General features: G+C 43.3%; 2 protein-coding genes across 4 annotated transcripts in view; one reads left to right on the top strand and one right to left on the bottom strand.

The window, feature by feature from the left end:
- Positions 1–6,630: 6,630 nt before the first annotated feature.
- On the bottom strand, positions 6,631–15,953 carry BRAT1 (BRCA1 associated ATM activator 1). Of its 2 annotated transcripts, none has more exons than XM_026116195.2 (13): positions 15,723–15,953; positions 15,319–15,473; positions 14,394–14,538; positions 13,082–13,454; positions 12,864–12,983; positions 11,592–11,683; positions 11,207–11,325; positions 10,528–10,714; positions 10,036–10,109; positions 9,410–9,509; positions 9,032–9,130; positions 7,844–8,022; positions 6,631–7,605 (listed from the first exon to the last, which is right to left on the bottom strand). In XM_026116195.2, the coding sequence occupies exons 1-13, from the start codon at positions 15,898–15,900 to the stop codon at positions 6,874–6,876; spliced, it is 2,553 nt and encodes an 850-aa protein (XP_025971980.2). In that variant the 5' UTR covers positions 15,901–15,953; the 3' UTR covers positions 6,631–6,873. The 2 variants fall into 2 exon arrangements, with proteins under 2 accessions (XP_025971980.2, XP_025971978.2); XM_026116193.2 differs by having other exon boundaries at positions 14,394–14,541.
- A 142-nt stretch (positions 15,954–16,095) lies between these two features.
- The window catches only part of IQCE (IQ motif containing E), a 28,755-nt gene continuing 21,426 nt past the window's right edge, over positions 16,096–23,424 (top strand). For both annotated transcript variants that reach the window (XM_064520173.1, XM_064520174.1), the window contains exons 1-10: positions 16,096–16,296; positions 17,028–17,075; positions 17,726–17,768; positions 19,197–19,337; positions 19,646–19,777; positions 20,792–20,862; positions 21,560–21,673; positions 22,373–22,423; positions 22,826–22,896; positions 23,125–23,197. In XM_064520173.1, the coding sequence (XP_064376243.1) occupies positions 16,255–16,296; positions 17,028–17,075; positions 17,726–17,768; positions 19,197–19,337; positions 19,646–19,777; positions 20,792–20,862; positions 21,560–21,673; positions 22,373–22,423; positions 22,826–22,896; positions 23,125–23,197 (786 nt within the window). In that variant the 5' untranslated portion in view covers positions 16,096–16,254. The remainder of the gene's footprint in view (positions 16,297–17,027; positions 17,076–17,725; positions 17,769–19,196; positions 19,338–19,645; positions 19,778–20,791; positions 20,863–21,559; positions 21,674–22,372; positions 22,424–22,825; positions 22,897–23,124; positions 23,198–23,424) is intronic.

Genomic DNA, 23,424 nt, shown 5'->3' on the forward strand with positions numbered 1-23,424 from the left:
GTTGTGCCATGGGCCATCTCTGTTGGGCAAGTCCAAACAAGGCCCACAGCTGCTTCCTAGAAGGCTTGAGCTGGGCTTTGCTGTGCAGAATGGATGGCTGCAGGCTCTGGCAACTCTGCCCACATCGCTCTGCTGGCCATCCTGCCAGATTTCAGACATGGGGATGAAGTGCAATGTGTTAACTAGCAAAGAGCACGTACGGTGATGTCCTGCACCTGCTGAAATGCACAGGGAAACAACCTGGAAGCTGCAGGAGCCAGAGCCCCGCTGCGCAGCTGGATGGCTGCGCTCTGCACGGGCTGCCAACGCAGAAATGCAACGGGAGCTAACACAGGCAGGCAACAGGTACAGCTGCTCCCTCCCATCCAAGCCCAAGAGCTCACAGATTACAGATTACAAGGGGTGTGTGTGTGTGTGTGTCTACTGGCTGTGTTGCACATTGCCTTCTCTCACACACACACTCCACGTTTCAGCGGGACTCTCCCAAAATCTGCATTGAAACCCCTGTGCGTGCTGTGCAGCTCAGCGCTGTAGCGTGCCCGCAGCTCGTAGGCATGCTGCTCACGTTACCGGTTATTACTAATCAAACCACTTATGTAGAGACCTAAATGCTGATACAGCTCATCCCAAAGCTTCTGTTTCAAGAAAACAGTGCCAAAACCGACGAGCAGGATCCAAAGCTACAGGGCTGAAACTCTTTGAGCGGAGACGTTTCCATGGAGATGGATCTTTGATCTCATTGTAATAAACAAAGGCTGGAGAAGATGCTCCTGAACTACAGATGAAGGCAAGGCTGAGGCCTGTTGGGCAGAAGTTCTCAACAGGAATTAGGGACAGGACATGAGGGGGTTTGGGGTGGGTTGCCCCCCGCCACGATGCTATGTCCGTAGTAGCGGCAAGGCGAGGGTGCTCCGCTGCCAGCACCGCAGCGTTCGCGGAGCACAGTGCCGCTCGTTCAGAGCAGCAGACAGCGTGCTCCACCTCTGAGCTGGTTAATATAATGCTACTGCAAAGTCAGACCTGTGTCTGCTCACGCAGCATTCACCATGAGCAGCGAGGCGGTTTTGAGGCCAGTATGAGGCTTGTTCACTTTCTTCTTGGGTGCACAGAAGCAATAACAAGGAGAATAGCTGGGAAGAGTGCTGCATTTACAGGTAAGAGATGGAAAAGGTGCACATTTTAACCTGGCAAAACTCTCAAAGCAGTAGTGTTTAATACGCTGACATGGAGATAGCGAGCAAAGGCAATAGTCAGTTGGTTTTATCTGTGGGGACGAGCTTTGACTGCAGCCGCGTGCACTCGTGTGCTGTTGGAGCTAGCAGCAGATCAGGGCTGTTACTTCCAGCACTGGAAACAGAGGTTTCTACGGCAGATGCTAAAAGAGAACTCATTAGGATAGGGCATAATTAGCTGTAATAGTCATGAGAACTGCTGCCTGAAATAAATGCAAACACACGCACTCCAAAGGGACGTTTTGCACTGGGACGCACTATGTTGGCAGCCGCAGACGATCGCCCGTGTTTGATTGCCCGGACGTACCCGTGCAGACCAGGCGCTGTGGGCTCCTCACCGTGTCTGGAGCCGGGCGGTGACTTCGTGCTCCCTTCCCACCTGCGCATAGGCCACCGGCAGCTCAGCCCCTTCGGCTCCGCTCCCAGCGCAGATTCAAACAGGTTTTTCTGCCCTGTTTTCGCTGGACTCTTCATCTGTAACCCAGTGCATAAAATACTCTGATGGGTCAGCGTTAAGGTTACTTGGTGGCAGTGAAAACGTCTTCACTCGAGGAGTTCTGGCACTGGAGCTCTGGATCCTGCTCGCTGCCAGCGCTCAGCTGAGCAGCGTTTTTTCTCAGTGATACGGACAAGATGGGGTTGCTGTGCAGCCCCAGCTGTTCGTCTCGGGGTGGTGACAGGCCCGTATGGATGCTGTCACTTAGCAACCATTGCCATGTTTTTCACTGCAGCTTTTTGTTGTTGGCATAGGACGCGAGTTGTGATCGTGAGATCAGTCTCGCAAGCGGTGTTTGGATTTGAAAGCAACAGGCTCCAGCGCTCACGGGCGCCCCTGCCCAGCCTGCGTAAGGGCCTGGCTACATTAGAAGATTTGCATGTGTGATGGCTAACGCAGCCTGACAAGGTTCTATTTTGCAGCTAGCTTAGCTGGGCCAAGTCAGTGGAGACTGGAAATACGAGGACCAGGAGGTAATGAGATGGGAGAATGGGAAGATGTGCAAGTGTATCTATCTCCTAAGGGTAATTCCCACCTACCTAGCACTAAAGATAGGGCAGGCCTACAGAGTTCAAGACCTAACACTGCACAGGAGCTGCTTAAGGTTACTTTACCCCCCCACCCCCCCAACTGATGTAACCAAGGAATGTCCCTAAAAGGAGTGGGCCCATGCTCTGTCCCAAGCTGCACCTTCCTGCCTTTGCAGGGAGAATACCAACCACGTCACTGCAGAATGAGCTGGGGCAGCAGCTTGGTCCGGACAGGTTTGTTTTGGAGGCAGCCGTGTGCTGAAGTGCAATATGAAAGGCATCTTCCCAGCCCTGTTATGTTTATGGTTAATATATTCCCTCGAGCTGCTGCACTCTAAGCAGAGATTTGGTATTGATATCACTGATGGTCTGAAATACGGTTCTCTTCAGGTTAGCTTTGTTTAAACAGAGCAGCTGTGTAACTGCACCCCTGGTACTGCAGGGACTCTCAGCCCAGACTGTTTATTTCCCCTCCCGTCTGGGGATAAGTGTATCCTCAACGAGCAGCACGTGCGGCTGTGACGAGTGGCCTTAACGCTTTCATTACAGTGGTACATCATCAGCTTTGTTTCCTTCTTGGGCTGCACAGACAAAACACTTTTAAAGAAGAAGGCTGTTCCGCGTCCATCGCAGTGTGTGGCTGGCAAGGTTATAAGCGAGATCTGTCCTGCCTGCAGCGAAGCGTCTGACGCAGGCTGAGGTCTGGATGCGTTCGCTGGCGCTTTATTTCTCAGCGGAGGACGAAAACCACTGCTCACAGAGGGAAATGACGCTGCCTAGAAGGGTGTTGCTACTGATACATTTTTCCATTGTAAATCGCTGAGAACTTCTGCAGTGAAGCTGCTTGACGAGTTTCCTCTGCCACACACAGCGGCTTCTAAAAGCCTTGATGAACGTGTCCTGAAAGGTAGGGCTTGTACTAGAGACAGACGCAAGAAATTTCAAAGATATGCATGAGTTGATCTGTAATCACATATATCTAAGCTAAAGCAACAGCCTTAGATGTTTATGGCCTGTTTTTGACTAAGTTATGCAATTAGTATAATTGGGCAGAGAACAGTCTTCAACTTTTGAATGTCTAGTATATTAAAACAAAAAAAATGAACAGCCATTCCTTTGGCAGCTTTTATAAAGCCATTACTAGTGTCCGGCTGAGCCAAAGATGCTTGTTCTCCACTGCTTCCGTTTGAGGCTGAGCAGTAAAAGGATAAATCCTTTCTGCAGAGCTTTGTTGAAGTGTGTTGTAGGCAGCCCTAGGAATTTCATACCTGCATGCAGATCAGGCAACAGAGCTTACGTTGCCCCCTTATCAGATAAAAGAGTGCAAGTGAGCTTTGTAATCTTTTTCTTTCACAGTATCAGCCATTGGAGACCTAGATTTTTCTAGTCTGTGATGTTCTGAGTTGATACTGCTTGTGTTCCTACTTCCCGCTGTCCACTAAAGTAAATCACAGCAAAGGCCACAGGCTTTGGTTAAATCAGCTGTTACGTGTGTATGGAAAAAAAAAAACCCCTCTGTGGTGTCTGTCTCCCACAGGAATTGTACAGCTACAGTTCTAAGGGTGCAAAAGCAGCAGTTTCCACAGAAACCCATCCCAGGAAGGGAGCTTGCAACTTTCTGCCTTTTCCGTAACTGAATACCTGGCAGACCACCTCCCGCTCCATGCCACCAGCCCTCGGTGTGTGACAGCAGTGCGCTGGGTATGCACAGTTTACAGAGGAACTGTTGTTTTAACATCGCGAAATGGTGAGTAGCAATAGCAGTTGTTGAACTTAGTGCTCGGTATGCGTAGTCCCAAATGCCAGGACGTGTCTGGAGTAACAAGTCTGTTTTGCAGGACTGTGAATAAGGCTCCTTTTTTCCTTTAGGTGCATCATGATCACAAATACTTAGCAAGAATTACCAAACAGCATAAATTCTTAACCCAGCAGAAAGCTGTGTGGCTGGGATAAGGATCTTATGGAGGTGCAAAATTGCTTTGGTAGGTAAGAAGTAGGCTGAAAATGAAGAAGAAGATAAGAAGATGGGAGTCCTAGAGTAGATATCACTCCAGAGCAGAGCAAATGTGCCTGAATGTGAAATCAGACCATAAGCTTAGTAACACTTCCCTAGGGCTGTAATAAGTCTAGGAGAGATGATTATGCAAAGAACTGAAAAGGTAAGCTTTTTTGCAGTCAAATATGCAGTAGGCAATTCTTATATTGTCTTGAAAAACATGTACTTGACTGCAGACTCCATTAGTTCTCTCTCTCCCTCTCTCTCCCTCTCTCTCGCTGAAATCTAGTCTTGATTTCTCTTAGACTTGTTCATCTACATGTCTGAGGATAGGACAGTAAGGTAATTCACATTAGTATCCATTTGATGCTTGTTTACAAATTGGGTAGCTAAACTTTTGGCTTACAAATCCTACTGACATTTTTTTTTCTGCAGAAAGAATCAACGGATTTTTCTTGTCTCCCTTGATCTCTCTATTCCCTGCCACTTCGCACTGCTCAGATGTTCCTAACTCTTCAGCTTTCTCCCAGTTACCAGGTGCAGGATGTCAGTCCCAGCATCTCAGTACTAACAAGACTTGCTACTGTAACTAGAGAAACAGAAAACATAAAGCAAGGAAATGCAGTGAGATCAGAAGGAAGAGAAGTGCAAAATCAGCACTGAGTTCTTTAATTGCTAGAGGTGGAGACCTTTTTTCAATGAAAGGTGCCCTTAATTCCTCTTCCAAAGATAATGAGCCATCCTAGTTTGGCCCTTTAGTTGTACAACTTTACTTCTATTGGTGCAAGCCACCCTGTCTATAAAAAGGACTTTATACAGGTTGCCCAATTGCAGTCCAATGTCACTATTATTCCAGCCTATATAAAACAGGGAAAAAGTTCCACTAAATGTAAAAAGGACTGAGAGTCAAGAGCCCTCCCTAATATGCAGTGGAGTCGCCTTTGTGTAACCAGTAATTTGTTCACTTTGCTGATATTTGAAAAATTCCTTGGAATCTCTTAAATCGTGCAACCTTGAAATGTCAAGAATTCTAGTGCTGAAAGGGAAGACTAAATCCCCCTCAGCAACCTGCTTATCTGCTTTCCTGGAGTATATCTGCCCTATTGCCAAGATGTAATACTAGTTTTGGAATTATAACCCCTTGACCAGATAGGATTGCTAAACCTCCACAAACAACCCACACTTCTTTAAAAGCAGTTCCCCTCTTTCTTACTAACCATCCCAAGTGTGGAGCAAGATGCAGGGGCAGAAAAAGGACTGGTTTTTTTCATATCTTTGTCTTCTGCCATGTGTAGTTGCTGCCCCAGTAGAACTGTGCATCAGCAGCAGAAGCTACTTTCTCCTAAGAACAGCTGCTGTTACAATACCCAAGGGCTCTGTCATATAGAAAGCTGTGTGTAGAGTGATAGATAAGTGTGCTGACTTCATTAAAAGGCATAGAGTAAACCTCCAGCCTCAGCAGCGAGACATTTAAACTACATCTAACCCCAGTGTACTGCTGCAGGGATAATACTGAAGGCTGAGATTATATGAGTAAGTATCTCAACTGCATTAAATGCTAGAGCCTCCATTAGGATAAAATGAGTGTTGTTTCTGCCTCTGTATTAGGCTAAGAGAGGATACAGGATGCTAAGTAATACCTTGGTACTGAAAAGAAATACAGTATGGTTTGACCTACTGCTAAAAGTAGGGTTTTTTTCCACGTTATAGAAGGCTTCTTAAACAGCACAAGAGAAGGCATTGGATTAAGTCACAAACTACAGTCTTCCCTGAGCTTCTTAAAAGCTGACAAATCTTTCCTCCAGAAAACAGTGTTGCCATTCTCATTATAGCTGCTGTTTTCTAATTGTTTATCAAAACTAAGCAGAGATTAATTTTATGATGGAACAGCTGGAGGTGTCAAAGTCTGTTTTGTCAGTTAGCAGCTATTCTAGTTCTTTGTAAATGCTCCTATTCTTGATTTCTAAAGGTCAACAAGTTGGGACTTGCTCCTGACTTCAATTTAAAAAGCATAAAGTAAGAACTTTGTCAGCTTTTTAGTGTCCTCACTGAGATCAGACTACTGTGTTAGTACTATAAATTTTCTTCCACGGATATGTAAAACCAGTACTCTTGTAATTCCTCAAATGCCACCTTCTGTTCTAAATGCAACAGGGAACTTGAGAAGCCCATTTTTAGAATAGGGATATGGACAAGGTAAAAAAATAATGTTTTAAAGCCAGTCTTGAAAAGGTTTATCTACTCTGGCCTCAAAAGGAGCATGCAATAATTTGTTTTCAGTCACTTGTTTCTGTTTTTTAAAAAAATATGATGTTTCTTCATGGAGGCAAGATCTGGTGCTTTCCTAAAAGATGTACAAATTAAAAGCAAAACAAATGCATTTCTTAATATATTTACTTTGAAAAACAGCTCAAACAATTATAAACTACATTTATCAGAAATTTTTCATCAGTATTAAATCAGTGTCTGACCCATTTAACAAATAACAAAACAATCCTTTTCTCTATTCAGCGTAGCCCTTCTTTTGAGACTCTCTCAAGAAAGACTTCATGACTAGCAAAAGTTCTCCTCCAAAAGAAAATGGTTTGAAGCACTGTTCCCTCAAAGCAGAAGATGTCTTTAGTAGCAGTCAGCTTCATTCTCCTCTATGGTCCCCACAGTAGCAAGGATGTCCTGCAAGAGTGATTGAGGGCTTTTCTCCACATGGTCACTACTTTTGTTTAGATTATCGTGCAGCTCTTCTAGGTCTATTGTTCCCAAAGCCAGCAGCATGCTCTCTGGATCTTGGAAGTCAACCTCATTACCACTGCCTGTGGGGAAGTTCTGGGCCAGAGAACCCTGCCTTAGTGTCCTTTGTAACCAAGCAATGCCATGTCCTGCAGATGAATCTCCAGTCTCTTCAAGATCCTTCAGGGTGTTACTTGGATAAAAACTGGATCTTAAGGCAAGTAGTATATCACAGGCTCTCTGACCCACTGGCCTGTCACAGTCGCACAAAGAACAAAACAAAAAGCCAAACAGTTTTGCTCGGCAAAATATCTGCAGCGACTCATTCTGACGAACAGAACTAGTGAATGCAGATGAGAAAGGAGCATACGGGCATTTAGGACGGCCAAGTCGGCAAAGCGTCTGGACACAGAAGACTTCAACCAGTTCCAAACCACCAAGTCTGACTTCCCAGTCTAAGTCGCTCTCTGCAATTTGGATCACTCTAGAGACAAACTGCTCTGTATCCTGCAGTAGACCTGTGTAGCCTTGTCTCAGCCACTTGGTGAAGATGCTGATCACAGCCCTCCTAGGAAAGCCCTCTGGATCCGTTGACAAGATTTCTTGAAGCTTTGCTACAGTGTTCTAAATGCAAAAAGACAAAGAGAATACACAAAGAGGGAAAGAACATGTAAAGAAACAAGAATAGTGTAAGTAAAAAATCTAGTCCCTTGTCACTGCTGTAGCATCTTATTTAAATGGTTGTGAAATCTGACTGCATGAGACTGCAGATGACTTCAACAAAGTTATAAATAATATAACAGCAAACTGATGTGTAGTTCTGCTTGATTCTGCTGCTGTGGGCTACACAAAGTTACCATACCTCTTTATTATGTTGATTCTCTATGACAGGCGACTGCGGAGCAAAGCAAGTAATGAAGGTCAAGTGTCCCGCAGCAGTCACAGCACTTGCTCGCACATAACTCTCTGGGTCCTCAAGAAGATCTTCTGTGAGCCTCGGCACCTCCGAAGAGAGGAGAGTCTGCCTGAACTCATCCTGGTCTGTAAACAAGACAGCAATCCAAAGAAGTGAGGCTTTATTCTCTCAGAGCTTGAAGCTGTTTCCAATGCAAACAGTCTTCTGCGTCATACAAGGACGCCCACTGACTGCAGGGACAGCTGCCAGTGAGCTGAGCTGCTGCAGACACCAGGCAGCTGCTCGCAGGAGTACAGATGCTCTGTGTCAGGCTCCTCATTTTGTAGCAACTTGGTGACATCCAGTCGAGCCCTGCTAAACAGTGAAGTTTGGAAAAATTGATTTACAGTTACTCTAGGGGCAAGAAAACCCTTCTTTTGGGCAAGCAGGGACATGGTTTCAGCCCATCAAACTAATGGTTTTGCTTAAAGAAGGAAGGAGTCTTCTCCTCTTGTTCTTGAGACACTGGCAGAGGAAACTACATGTAACTGAAGCAGTGCCACTGAGAAGGGCTGCTGAGGTGAACTGCTAACACAGCTGAGTGTGCTGGACACTTCTTTTCTGACCTGGAGACAACAGTAGTAGACAACATCCTCCTCTCTTCCAAAACAGCAGAGCTACTGCAGAAGAACTGATACAGCTTTAGTGCTACCTGCTGCAGTGCTTGAGCATTCAGGAAAAGTGGAAAATCAGTAATTAATCCAAAGCATGCAAAGATGATCTGCAGCACTGCACCTCTTAAATCCCAGCCCCCAGCCTGTTCAGTGGAACCAAACAGATTCCACTACAGAGCAAATAGGGAAAAGGGAAAGGACTACCTGCCATTAAGGATTGTCACCTGCTTAAATGTATGTTGAAGGACAGTCTCAACCTATCTCAGTTTAATTCACTAAAACTGTCATTGAGGAGGACACAGAAATCTGAGTTTAACAGGAAAGTACTATAAGCTTATTAATCTTTTGGAAGATCATGATCTGAGAACAAATTTTTTTTCTCTCCAATTACACATTAGAGGATGCTTCACAAATCCCAATGACTTTTATAGCATTAAAAGAAATACTCCTCCAATCTGAACCATCATATCTCTACACATACCTCTCAAGCCTTTAATCAGGATGGTGAGGAACTCCAGAGAAGAATCTCGTACTTCCCAGGAAGGACTGCACAAACGCTTCTGCAGCACCACAAATATATCTGTAAAAGCCAAGTGACAGGCTTGGATTGACATGAAAGGTAACAAGTCTTATCAAAGCAATCACTTTTCAGCCTCTACATCATTTTATCAAATGCAATCCCTTTTGCTGCTGCTGTGTGCTTCCGCTAGAGTTCTCCAATGCACTACAGGGACTGTTAAACCTACATTTAATGCAACTGCGGGTGAGCTGTAAGTGTTCTGAGTGGGAAAGGTAGGTGAGAGCAGATTTCATATATGCTGCTAGCTGCTCTTTGTCCCAGCTTGAATAGTTTTGTTACCTTGCAGAATCTTCTTGGTTTGCCACTGGCTGTAGAAGCAGGACATTTCAGGTAAGCACACCAGCCATTTGGATGTAGCTTGAAATGATTTTTTCAGAACCTGAAACAACATAAGGCAGACTTACTTTAATACAGGTGGAAGCATTTTTTGCCTTTACACTAGATAAAATTTGTCTTATCTTCCAATTACAGAGAAATTCCCAGGAAAAACAAATATCTGTCCTTCTTAAGAAGTAAGCCACAAGTAAGTGATGCCTATATAGTATTTCTAGCAAGCTCCTAGAACATGCCTGTTCTCAAGTTAGTAATATAAACTGCTAGTTTCTCTAGTCTTTGATTTGCAGTTGTCTTCTGAGCCATTCTGACAAAACAAATAAAGGCCATATCAAGTTTACTATGTTGGCATTGCTCCTAGATGTGATGGCTGCTTGTCTTTCGAAAGCGTCCAATTACTCACTCACTAACATTTTAGCTATCACCCGCAAGCCACCCAGAACGAAAATAAACCTCCTACGTATTCTAATACAAACTATGTTAAGAAGCAACTATAGTCAGACTGTTTCTCAGAACTTCATCCCAGTGGAGCAAGCTAATAGACTTGACTCTGTCCTTGCTCCTACACTTACCATAGGACTAGTGTTTGGACTCTCCAGGTATGTCAAGAGGATGTCAAATAAACTTTCTATAGGTGTGTCACAGCCTGAAATACAGAAAACTGATAGCTAAAGGTCCAATAGTGAGAGAATGGAAAAATTCAACTGTTGAAATAGTGAAAGATTATAAAACTACATTTTGGAGAAGAAAGCAAATACAGTCCTGAAAGCAAGGGTGAAATATCCAACTTCTCGAAAGCAAGCGTGAAATATCCAACTTCTCGAAACCACTAATTAAAACTTTTTTTTTTTTTTAGTTACAGCATTACCTGCCCTAGCTTATCAACAGAAATTAAGGCTAACCAACACAGTAGAAGGAATTGAAAAATGAACAAATTTCAGAAATGGAAATGGTAGTCTTTGCTCAAAAACTTCAGTGAAGAGGTGGAATGGAAAATTCTGCAATTACATAATGGTGAAGTATTTCCAAAATTTTAAAAAATTAAAGCACAAATATTAACTCACCCTTCCGCTCTGAGAGCAGAGCCAGGACATCAAGAGCTGACCTCTGTAGTCTGAAGCAACCAATCAAGATTTGACTTATCTTGCTTCCCAGAGGAGAGGCTGGAATTAGGAGGCCGTTACAGAATTGTAATATTGTCATGACAGAGCGTAGCAAAGACGTACAGGGTAAATCCACTGGCAAATGAATCTAATAAAAGGAAAAAAAGCAAGTTTCCAACAAATGTCTCAAATGTGCATACAGACCAGGACTTGGGCAAAAACTTCAATTTCTAGTGTGCCCATTCTTATTGGATCACAAGGGTGATAGCTATGAACAAATTTATCTTCCTCTTTCCCAGAGGACTATTGCACAGATGGAGGATGATTCCTATCACTCCTTGGGAAAGCAGTTCAGTTCATTTTTCATGGGATCAATATTTGCAGAAGTAATAAGGTATAAATAACGAGGCTTGTGAAGGTGGATTTGAAACTAAATGCATTCTGTCTTTGCAAGCCTCGGTATTTTTCTGTTCTCTTATTTGGAGTCTAGTGTGCTAGATTTCTTTAACATAAAGAAACCCCCACCTTCAACCCTTCTCCATGTTCTATAAAGTCCTACTGCAGAAGTTTGCAACCAATCTTAATGCTGTCTTTCAAAGACCAGTCTCATCCCTGGGCTTTTATCTTCTCTGAATGTTACCAGAGACAGTAGCTCCTCCAGATGACCAAGAGTCTGACACAGGAGACTAGCACAAGATGACTTGGAGGACAGAAGACTTTCAACAGTGGCAGGATCAGTGACAGACTCATCCAGCAAACCTGGAGGAATGAAGGAGAGAAGAACTCAGGTTGCTATTTAGTGAGTACAAAGAACAGTGAATTTAAAGCATGTAAGCTAATCAAGAGTTTCAAGTGATGTAATTGGAGTGATATGCCTTCAAATGTAATTCTCGTCAATCAGCAGGATGCTGAACTTTACCAAAGACACTGGTGCTGTCATTGACTTCTTCCACTCTTCCTCCTCAACCAGACACTAAAAACCCTGGCAAGCAGAATAGTCTCTAACTTTTCTATCACCACTGTACCTGCATATTCCAGAGGCTGGGAGGCTGCTCTTAAAATACAGTCCATTGGCTGAAGCAGAACAGTCAGTGCCTGAATCCTCACATCTTGTGGGCTTCAAAGGAGGAAACAGCAGTCAACAACAAAACAAAAACGCTTCAATTCTTTCTCAAACCATGTGCCCCCAGATATTGATCAAAAGAATAGCGTTTTTCACCTAGGCTTCTAATCAAGCCAGCAACTGACAGAAGAGCAATGAAAGTATTACCAGGATTCAAGCCTTCTCCCAAGCTTCCTTGGCTAAACGAAGAGCAGAGGAGAAATGGCTCTGGAATTTATAAGCAGCCTCAGCAAGCAATGCAAATAGCAGAGAGAGTGGAATCTTGTGTACAAAGGTGGTTTAAAGGGATGATCTCTTCTCAACGAAACAGTATCCTTATAGCTAAAGACACAGGTGTTACTTCACCTATAAATCATTATCTATATGTGCTATATTAATTTAACATCTGATGACTTCTTTATGCTTTTTCTACCAGGTAAATGGGAGTTATGGAGAAGATGCAGGCAGACTTCTCAGAGGTGCACAGTAATAAGATAAGATGCAATGGTCATAAGCTGCAACAGGGTAGATTCCAACTGGATATACAAAAAGTGTTTTTCATACCAAGAGTGAGTAAGCGCTGGAGGTTGCCCAAAGAATTTATGGAATTGCCACTCTTGGGGATATTTGAACATTGACTGGTGAGGGCCCTGAGCAAGCTGACCTGCCTTTGAAATTAGCCCTGCACTGAGCAGGAGGTTGAATTAGATGACTCTACTGGTCCCTTCTAACCCAAGTTATTCTATGACTGTTGGCAGAGGTCTCCACACGGCAAACTTATTTTGGAGAGCACTTTAAGTTCCTACACTAGTCACTGTTTTTGTGAGAGAAAACCGAACAGAGAATAATGAATTTGACAGGAAGACAAATTGTGTCCACCTTAATCAACCTAGTCATTACAAATTTAAAGAAATCTGCTATCTCTGCCTGAGAGATTGGCTGGCTGTAGATAAGACGCAAGTGTGTACCTGTAAGCATGACACTGGCTTCTTTCATTTCTCTCCCTTTGAAACTGTATTATTCTACCTATTAGTGTCTAAAACTGTTAACTATGGGCATGGTCTTGCCAACTAGTCTTACATGTTAAGGAACATAATGAAAAATACAGAGAAAATAACAGCCCTTAGAAAGACACCAGACATATCAGTGCAAGAACATCTGCAAACTGTGAATATTTCATAGCAGCAACTCCTACCATTTGTGGAGCCTCAGAATTCCTACTGCCAAAGGACCTGCTTGTACAGGGGTTAAATGTTCCAGAGCAGATGTCACTAATGCCCAAAAACTGCCTTCAGTGTCACAAAACACAGGAGACCTAGGAAGAAAAAAGTGTCAATAACGTATCCTATAAATATATACACTGGAAAACAGGTATTTCTCATCACCGGATCCAAGTTCCCAAAAGATCTTCACCTTGCCATGTTAAGCAAAAGATCCGCCAGCATCGGCTGTGCTTGAACTGACTCTTCTGTCAAAAAGGATTCTACTTGCTTTGCTACACCTAGCCAAAGTACTTCAGTCCATGGAGCATGACAACTGCCAAACAAACTAGTTAACAGTTTTAATGACTGCTCGATTCGAGAGACAGAGCTGGATTGAAGGGAATCTTCTATATGCTTTATAATCATTTGGGCACACACTGGCCAGTCACAGTCCTTCACACTGAGAGGTTTAGTCATTTCAGACTCTAGAGAGAAGGTGAGCATGTGCACCAGAAGCCGACTGGCAGCTGAAGCCACAAACAGGCTGGGATCTCCTTGCAGAGTGAAGATCACATCTATGCCTCCTGTGTCAAAACAAAACAAGACATTGAAGGGGGAGGGTAGGGGGAAGGAGAGGGGAAAACCCTTTCTATTGTGAGGCAGAGCCTTGTTGCAGTCCCACCACATATCACTCTAATTAAAGTATCATACAGATCTAAATGCATTTGTATTTTTTCTTTTTATATTTATTTTGCAGTCTCTACTGCAACTTAGGGTCAGCCCATCCTTAACAAAAAGCAAAAGAAGAAAGAAGAATTATTTTCAGACCTCAGGTGATATTAGCAACTCAGGAACAGAAGAGGTCTTCGATGTAATGTTAGTAATATTAGGAGAGTTGATAGCACGCTTGCTGTACATCTATGGGAGTAGCTTGTGACATGACTGGTAAGCAAAAAAGGGAACTGCAGCAACAGTACTTCTTTTCTATCACACAGCCAGAAGCATATGTACTCCATAGGTTAATACCACTTCAGTCTCTTAGACCCCTCCATGCATGGAATCTAAGCCTGGTGTTAGCAGCAGGAAAACTTACATACCTGCATAAGGACAATGCAACCGCAAATGTGAGTGAGTATTAACAGAGAAAACTGAACTCCTAGTTTGTTCTTTTAAAGTAAAATCTCGCGGAAATATGTGTTTTGGTAAGAATTACAAATAAGAACACACTACGTTTCTAACAAGCTCCTTTTATCCCACATTTCATAAGATATGCCTTTTCCCCTCTGACAGAAACATCATTTTTAGTGCTGAAGAAAGTGAAATACACAACCAGTTTAACAAAAAAACCCTCTTTCAATAACTTCAGTTTTTTTCTGCAAATGGTTTACTTTTCTCTTAAGTAAAGGAAAATAACCACACTGGCATGTGGTCTTCGTACTGTCCATCTCATTCAACATCTCAGCAACAGACTGGAATGGAAGGGACACCAAGGACCTCAGAGTTACCAGTTCTGAAGTACTCACCCCCACTGCAGAGGAAGTGGAGGGCGGGCTGGTGGCGCATCATGCTGCGCACACCTTCCACCCAGCCACTTCGCACAGATGCATCTTCCCACAGCGCGCTGTTCAGAGGCCCGTCCTCGCCAAAGAGCCTGACCAACAGCTTCTCCTGCTGAGGCCAGAGGAGAACACACAGAGGGAACAGTAAGCAAAGGGCCTCGAGAGGAGAGGAGGGACTGCTTAGTCATCCCAAGTCAGTAATATCAATATCAGCCTTCTCTTGCTAAAAGTATAACTGAAGAGAAAAATATTCAGAATCCCATACTTAAACTCAGCATCAATACTGTAGTGAGGCCTTCTCTTGCTAAAAGTATAACTTATTATAAAGTGGAAAAGTTTGTTTTTAAGATGTGGGGGAAAATTTAAGCATATCTCATTTCCATTAGATTGCTTTGTCACATGCATCTCTTCCCTGAAGGCAGCCTCTTCGGTTTTGAGTTTTGTACTGTAAATCTATGCCACTGTATAGAGCAGGGCTTAAATGTTCCCTCATTTTTGCAGGGAATCAGTGAGAGATTTCCTGTCAATTTGCTATCGAGGGAAAACCTTAAATGTTACTGCAGTTTGAATCTAAGAGATCTGTCCATGGATGTAATATTTTGCAGTTATGGCTGGGAGATGCTGTTATACCACATACTGTTATTGAACTGAAAATGAGATGCACCCCACACTTCCATGGTTGTTGCAAAACAGAAGAAAGAAGACAGCAGCTTTATGTGAGAGCTGAAAAGGAATAGCGTGATTATACGTCTACAGTAACATACTACTGTTTGCTGATTTGTTTGATGTATACTAGAAATTCTACAAGCCAAATACACATATTTTCAGGTGTTCTGAAGAAAGGAGGAGGAGGAGGAAAGAGCCATGTGGCAGCAGGTACCTGACTCACCTGTAAGTGCTGGAAGCAGTTTTCTGAAGCTGCAAGTATCCCCGCTAACCGCAGAGTGAAGGAGAGGATGCTTGGACTCGGCTCCGGCAGCGCCAGCACGGAGGCGATGAGCTCTGTCAGGCAGGGGTTGTCCTGCACCAGCTTCAGGGTAGGTTCTAGCGACGGGGTGTTGCCCAGGGAGAGACAACAGAGTCAGGGCCGGGACTCCTGTCCCTGTCCCAGAACCCCAGAGGGCTCGCTCAGATCCGGGGGCGTTTAACCGATTCTGCCACGGGCTCACTTGAAGCTTCGTACCGACCCCGAGCACGAAAAGGCTCCCCCGACCGCTCCCAGGCGTAACCGAGGGACCGGACCCCCGCAGCGGCTCCCTCCCCGCCGAGCGGCCGCGGGGCCCGGGCGCTCACCGGCCTCGCTGAGGTCTCCGAACCAGTCGAGCAGCTTCTCCAGGCAGGTGTCGTCGGAGCCGGGCTGCCGGGGGTCAGCCAGGGCGGCGCAGACGCGCGGCAGCAGCAGGCCGCACTCGCGGGTCATGGCTAAACGCCGGCGGGCCCGGGCGACGAACCAGGCCTCTAGCGTCGACATGGCCTCGCCGGCCCCGCGGCTCCGTCGCCAGGGGCGACCCGCCGCGCCGGCCGTAAAGCGCGCCGGTCGCGGAGCCGCGGCCGCAAAGCGTGCGCGTCGCGAAGCCTGCGCGGCCTCGCGGGGCCGCTCGGTGGCGCTGGCGCCCCGCGGAAGGAAGGGCCGCGCGGGGCCTCGCTGCGGGGAGGCGGAGACGCGACGGCGCCGCCCGCTCTGCGCAGGCGCGGGGTGGCGGGTTGCCATGGCCGCCGCGCGCCGGAAGCGCCGCGCGCGAGGCCGCTGCTGCCCCGGCGCGGGTGCCGCGGCCTCGGGCGGCCCTGCCGCCGCCCCCCCCTGAGGCCTCCCCGTGCCCCCGCCATGGCGCGGGGGGGCGGCGAGGCGGCCGCCGAGGGGGAGCTGGTAAGGAGCGGGCGGCGGGGGGGCCCGGGCGGGCCTGGGCGCGGCGGGCGGTGCGGTATCAGCGCCGCCCCCTCCCCGCGGGGTCCCGGCGAGGAGCTGTGCGGTGCCTGCGAGCGCCGGGGTCAGCAGCGAGCGAACACGCACTTTTCGTATATTCATATAATTTGAAAGGGAAGTGGGGTTTTCTGGGCTTTCCTTCTGCCGTGGGTATGCTCACGGTTGGGAAGCAGGAAAATGTGTCACTTAGCTCTGCAGGAGGAAAAACTTAGCGTATTTCTGACGCTTTTTTGTTATTACTCGATTATTTAAGTTTGGGTTTTCCTCGCCAGATCACTTCTTCCATCTGGTTTACTCTGCGTTCCCATAGCACAGATAGGATAGGGAAAAGCGAAAGGGAAGTGGGCAGAGGGATGAGTTTTTGCTTCACCAGGTGTTAAGAGATGTTCCTGCAGAGCAAGCACCTCCGACAGGGCGCCCGAAAGTCCAGCCCTTGTGACTGCCCAAGTCTTGCTGTGGATCAAGGCCGAAGTGACTGGCGCTAGGTCACCCAGAACATTTATGTTAGAGCAAATGATGCTGTTTTTTCCAAAATCAGTGACAGATTCCCCCCATGAATTCACTGCACTCAGACTTTGTCATGATCATAACAGGAAATAAAGTTTTCTGAACGTATGTTATAACCAATTACCTGGAGAGTAGCAAATGTCACAGTTTATGTATCTGTTTCCCAGGGAGATGACAGCTTGTCTGTGATAACCTATGAATCAGATGCAGAAATGGTGAGTTTTATTAACGGCATGCCACAGATGAATGCTTAAAAAGGCCTCTCAGGGTGTTTTTGCACATACTGCATCCACATGATGTCTAGTGATCGATAATAGATTTTGCAGACAGTAGAACTAACAATATGTTATTGCAAGATAGTTTGACAGAGAAACCTCATATAATTCCAGATGCAGTTCTGGCTTCTAAATTCCCAGCACTGAGGGCTGGAAATTGTTTGGTATCATTTCACTGTTTACCAAGTTATGGGCCCTAAGTAATCACTTTGCAGTATTCTAATGGAATTGAACAAATCTTTCTATTAACTGAATGGTTCTACAGATCATCCTCTGCTCTGTGATCACCTTGGACTTGCTGCTGCTCATATTTAATACTTGGAGTTCTAAGCGTGAATGGATGACACTGTAGCATAAAACATCAGTAGGATCACCTTAATTTTGGTGACTGTTACTGTGGCCAAATTCAATTTCTCTCATTCTGCATATACTTAATGCTACAATTTATATTTTCTAGCCGGAAGGTTTTGTGTTGTTGGAGCAGCCATTCCCCATTAAAAATGGTGATTTAAGGCAATTTTGAGGTAATATGCAGAAATCTTGGAGGAGCGGAACATTTTAAATACACAGAAACTTATTTTTTCTTTCAGAAGTTAAAGAAGAAAATTTTTCACAAGCCTCCAAAATCACCAAGTAAGAATTCCAAATTCTTTTCTTGTGTATCCGTTATGTGGAACAAGATAGATTTCCATGGGATGTGGGAACTGGAAGACGTACGTGAAACAACATCTTGTGATTTTCTCTAGAATTATTCACTGGTGTGTGCAGGGCACATCTATCTCAGATTTGTATTTTGTAAACAGCAAATTTAGGCTTTTGTAGGCTAAAATTGAAGTTTATGGTTTAGTTGCAATTCTTGATCCCAGGCATATACTGTTTTCATTTCACATTGTTTCTTCTAACGACCAGCATTTTGAACTTCTTTTTCTCTTGATCTCTTTGAAGAAATGCTGATGCTTGCTATATGGAAAGAGTCTAGAATTACTGGAGCTGTACATCCCACCATCCAGTAGATATCTGTGGTTATAGATTAAACAGTTCTCTGTTTCATTTGTTGTTTCTTTCCCATGACCTTAGAAGTACAATGTAGAGTATTGTGTCCTGCTGTCATTGGATCTTTTGTTTTAATAAACTGTAGATTTATTGGGGAGGTCATTTTTCTGGGTTTTATGATTCTTACTGTACTTTTTCATTTACTTTCCTTATTCTAATCCCAGTCAGTTTCAAAAAAGTATTTATCTCAAACCTGTTACTGACTTTTGTTATTTTGTTTTGTTTATAATAAATGAAATAAAGTTGCACTTTTTACTTTAGATTGAGAAGGATGCATGCCCGTGCTCTTCTGATAGATATCTATCTATCTTCCTTCTTTTACTGAAGCTCCCTTGCCTGCCTAAATGATGGAATTTAGAAATAGCTGTTTAACTTCAGCGATGATTTTTGTGACATTGCTTCTGATTGTGCTTCTCTTGATAATTTAGAGACTAACTAGTTAACCCATATAGCATGTATCTATACTAATCATTTGAAGCAGAGTTAGCATGAATATTTAAACCTGACCACCTTACCTGAAGCAGTAATGTGAGGAGCTTCCTAGTGATTGTATTAGGCCAATTCTGTCTTTGGTGACTGCAAGAAAATTGCTAGTGGATTATTAGCCATACAGTTACTTTTGTCTGTTTAACAGTATGTATCCTTTTCATTGATAGGACATTTTGGCATACGTTTATTGAAAGGACAATTTAATACATGAATTTAGGCATGCAACTATCTTAAGGATGTGTATTCAAACTGTACATGTGAATATTTCCTCATGTGTTGGGTCATGTTACTGTGCCTCTTTCTAAGCGTCTTCATTTCTTGGAGTTGGATTTTTTTTCTAGCCTTGGCTTTTTAGGTGAATGTCCCATTGCTCTGCATGAGCCAGAATTTAGTGTGTTGTTAAACTGTATTTTTATAATTAAGAGGACTGTGTCTGGGAACCTGGAAGCACAAGACTGAAAGAATTCTTGTAACCTTGAGCTTTTTAAGGCAGTGCTGAAGTATTTTCTTTTGCATTAGAGTCTCCATACAGCTCTAGCACACAACTGTATCCTAAAAAAGCTGCAGTGTGGAGGTCTCTGCAGGGAGCAGGCAGCGCACATCTTGAAAGTGCAACTGTAAAAAACTCAAGGCAGATGTGGCTGGGATCACTGAAACAAGGTATCGGTACAGAAATTCCATCTGCTTATGTGAATAAAATTCAGTGTTGGGGACTGCTTAACATATAAACACTGAAGAAACACAGATTTGTATTTGATTAGAAGCTTCATAGGAGTTCATTTCACTATTATTTATTTGGGTGGTTGGAATTGAGCTTGAGTTATCTGATCTTGAGCGTTGGAATTTCTAGTGGGAATAATTAACAGCATCTGGAGCTTTCTGCGTTGTGTTTTCTCAGAATAAATCCACAAATTTAATCCACAATTATCCCTGATTTTTCTGTTTTGTTGCATTTCTGTTGTTGGCAGGAATGAACCATTCTCTCAAATCAGATGTTGACATGGGGCATGTGCGAACTAACATTTCCAGTAGCACACCAGAATATTTGAAGGAAGCTCTAGGAATGAAGAAGCCAAAACATTCTCGTTCTTCTAGTAATGGTAAGCTCTGTACCTGCATGGTAGATAAGTTAGTGATTTTTTTCCCCATATAAAGCCCAGCATTGTTTGTTTAAAAACTTAGCTTTGGTGAAGCAAGAGCCACTTCAGTTTAACCTGTATTAAAATACATTTGTCAAAATGTTATTCTTGGAATACTTTTTGAGATCAGGATGTTCCCATCAGGCTGGTTCTCACTGCTTCTAAATTAGGTAAGACAGCAGTTCCTAAATTTTTTTGAGCAATGAATCGCTATTAGCTTTCAGAATTTCTTGCAAATTGCCGTGCACTTTCAGTTGAAAACATTGTAAACATAATATGGTTCTATGGGCCAGCTGTAGAGAATTTATTGTTACTTTGCAAAACAGAGTTTGGGAACCATTGATAGAAACCATCTGCTTGCCTGAAATTCTGTGTAATTGACTCCTTTTACTTCTTCTCTAGAAAGTGTTTTATCATGTGGTTGTGATATTGAAATCGATTGAGTTTTATTAGAGAAGCAAAATTAAAACTTTTATTCTGGTCTTCTTTCCTTAAAGGAGAACTGTAAACTTAAAAATCTCACTTGCATTTAAAATGGTACCTATACTGTTATTGGTAATATGTAGCTTCCTGCAACTCTAAAAGACTATAAACTTTCACATATTAGGAATAAATAGAAAAACATATTCTGGACATTTTTTAGAAATCTCTTCTACATAATTGTTTTGTTGGGATGAGAGGGGTATGTTCTTCCATGAAGTGTATGTTTCTTTTGAGATGGATATTTTAATCTAGTACTAGAGAAAAGAGAAATATTTAGGAGAAATGTGCGATAAACTCTGGCAGAAGGTTTATATGGTAACATCTGCATTTTTAAAATAGATTTTTTTTTTAAACTGATTTTGCTTCCTTTAAGAAATTGCCTAGTTTCCAATTTGATGCTGTTCTAAGTGTTTTCCTTCAATTGTAAGGTTTTTGTTTAGGAAGAATACCTCTTTCAAATCCAATTATTGTACACACCTTTGTTTTTGGTAGGCTACGTTCCTGGAACTCCTGACTACAAAGAAAAAGAAGATATGTATGATGAAATTATAGAACTGAAAAAGGTGCAGTTTCTCTGATATTTACGTGGTAAAAGTCATAGGGCTACTCCATCCGTCTGTAGATATCCAGGCCTCATTGGTTCAGAATACTTTGGTTCCTACAACTGGGAGATCAGCCAAATATTTCTGTATCTGTAATGTAAGGTCTGAACTAAAATTGTGTCTATTTAAGGCAATTTCATTGGTCTTATGGTGTGATAGATACTTCTGAGTACTGGATGTGGAAGCCTTGAAGTATGCTCAGTCCTGAACCCCAGCCATGGCCCTAGCTGGTCACTGAAAAGGTTCATTGCATTTGGGTTTTTTTGCCCTCATCCCTGTTTTTTCTCATGGCTGTTACTTGTCACATTTTAATAATTTGTCAGTTGAGTCCTTGTGCACTGTGTGAAAGAATAGAACTGAGCAAGTCGAACACTAAAGATACATGTAGCCAAATATCTTAGCTGTTGTAGATCATTTTTGTGAGGTTGCTTTTCCGTTAAAACTTTTCCTTCTGTCTTTGCTTTGTCACCTCCCTTATTTGTCAGTCCTGCTCCAGTGTGATGGCCTCTTTTTCCTTTTTTCATTTTCATCCTGGCCATTGTAATTGGATTGTTATTGACATCAAAACATGTTTCCCTGTGCAAACTCAGTGCATTTCTGTCTCTGAGATGAACCTGTTTTGGGGGATTTGGTTTTTGTTTTTTCCCCCCTCTCTTAGACAATACAAGCTCAGAAAAATGAGGGCGATCGAATGAAGACAAAACTCCGTCGCCTGGAAGAAGAGAATAACAGAAAGGATAAACAGATTGAACAGCTGCTGGATACTTCCAGGGTGAGTTATAACTGTCTTTTGTGGAGTAAAATACAGATCAGGCAATATAGTGCTGAGCAGTGTGATCCCTTCTCGTCTCACTGAGTATCAGAAATGTGTAATGTGTTGGCTGCTAGGAATTGTGAGCTTGAATATGAGAGGTAGTTGATTTCTTTTTTTGTGGAGTGATTTCTGTCCTGTGTATCTCAGCTCACCATTCCAACTCACCTGTTAATTCAGTTCAGGGAAAGATCATGCCATGCTGCGCAGATAAGTTTATTTAGCGATGATAACCTTCATTTCTGAAGGTAAAACTAAAATGCCGTCTCTTTAGAGGCCTGCTTTCTGAGTGTTTTGCCTGAGAGTAGAAGGGAGTCAGTCTCTTGCACAGTGATTGATGCGTGCAGTCCTGAGACCTGAACCAGAGAGCAAAGGATGAATCTTATTGTCAGACCTATGAGGCTGAGCAGCATTTAGGATCATAGTCAAGAGATCTGAATTTTACTGAAGTCCTCCTGCCTGTTGTTTCTATGTGTTGCACTACATCTTGGGAGAAGTATACTAATACAAAACAATGAGCACAGGGGCTTTGGAATTTAAGCTGTTGGACTAGGAAATGACTATGAAGATGAGCAGAATAGAAAATTATCTGTGGACAGAAAGCAGTCTGTAGAATAAGGTAGCAAAGTCAGTCACTTGCTGTATTGTCTTCTCTTGCAGGGCTCTGAGCTGGCACGAGTTTTGTCAGAAAAGAGGCCAGCTAATGGATGGGTAACTGTTTCTTCGCTACCTTTTGCTTTGATTTTTCTTTTTTTCTTTTGCCAAATTGAACCACTACTGATTAGAAAAATAAAGTGAAGTAGAAAAGAATGAACAATTAGGGAAGCATGTAAGCATTACTTTTATAGTCAGGTAGGAAACCAGTAACAAATATCTGGAATTAGCAGTAATTTAAAGAACCTTCTTTGTCACCATCATGAATCTGCATCAGTATTCTTCCTGTTATTTACTGCTCTGAATTTAGTAGGGTAAGAGGCAGAGCTGTTTTTGTTTAATGATTGTGTGTAAATTAGGTAGAATTTTTAAAGAGAGGGCAGGATTTTGGGGAAGTGGAACTTGTACAGAGAAACTGAGATTCTTATAGAACTGATGAGCTCTTTGTTCTTTCTGTAGGTGCTTAGTGCATTAAAACAGAAGATTCTCAAGCTGGAACAGCAGTGCAAGGAAAAAGACAACACTATAAAGTATGACCTTGGAGGGGAGGGGCTAGTATTGGATAAGATAATCAAGGGAACTTGAAATCCATTTTATTTTTGGACTGTATTCTTTGGTTCCTTAAGACAAATTAAACCCTGATTACGGTGAACTCTGAGAACATCTTAGAAATTATAAACCACCCAGAAATTGTAAACCTGTATTGCAGTTTCTTTGCTAGTCTGGCTAGACTGATTTTTGCATTCTTGTATTTTCAGCCAATTCCAGACAGACATGAAGACCACTGATTTGGAAGAAATGAGGACAGCTATGGAAACCTACTATGAAGAGGTACATCTGACAAGGCCTTCAGCAGGCATATGGATAAGAAGTTGTTCCGTTGTTGAGCTGAAGTATTTCCTCAGCTGCACCTGACTTTGAGGAAATCAGCTATTCACAGACATCTTCATAGCTGAAAAACCTTTTTGAAGAAAGTTGAGCATATTAACTAAAGAGGGGAAATAATGAAACTAATGTGCATCCTTAAGTGTAGTGTTCAGATGAATGCCAGCATAACA

The sequence above is a fragment of the Dromaius novaehollandiae genome, chromosome 14 (genome assembly GCF_036370855.1).
Source record: "Dromaius novaehollandiae isolate bDroNov1 chromosome 14, bDroNov1.hap1, whole genome shotgun sequence".
Lineage (NCBI taxonomy): Eukaryota > Metazoa > Chordata > Aves > Casuariiformes > Dromaiidae > Dromaius > Dromaius novaehollandiae.

Excerpts from the sequence above, each read along its gene's own strand:
- BRAT1 (XM_026116193.2), bottom strand. The coding sequence starts at position 15,900 with ATGTCGACGCTAGAGGCCTGGTTCGTCGCCCGGGCCCGCCGGCGTTTA. Across the intron at positions 11,326-11,591 it reads CCAGCCTCTGGAATATGCAG|GTTTGCTGGATGAGTCTGTC; the intron begins GTACAGTGGTGA and ends TCATTCCTCCAG. Across the intron at positions 10,110-10,527 it reads TCTGCTCTCAGAGCGGAAGG|GCTGTGACACACCTATAGAA; the intron begins GTGAGTTAATAT and ends TCTGTATTTCAG.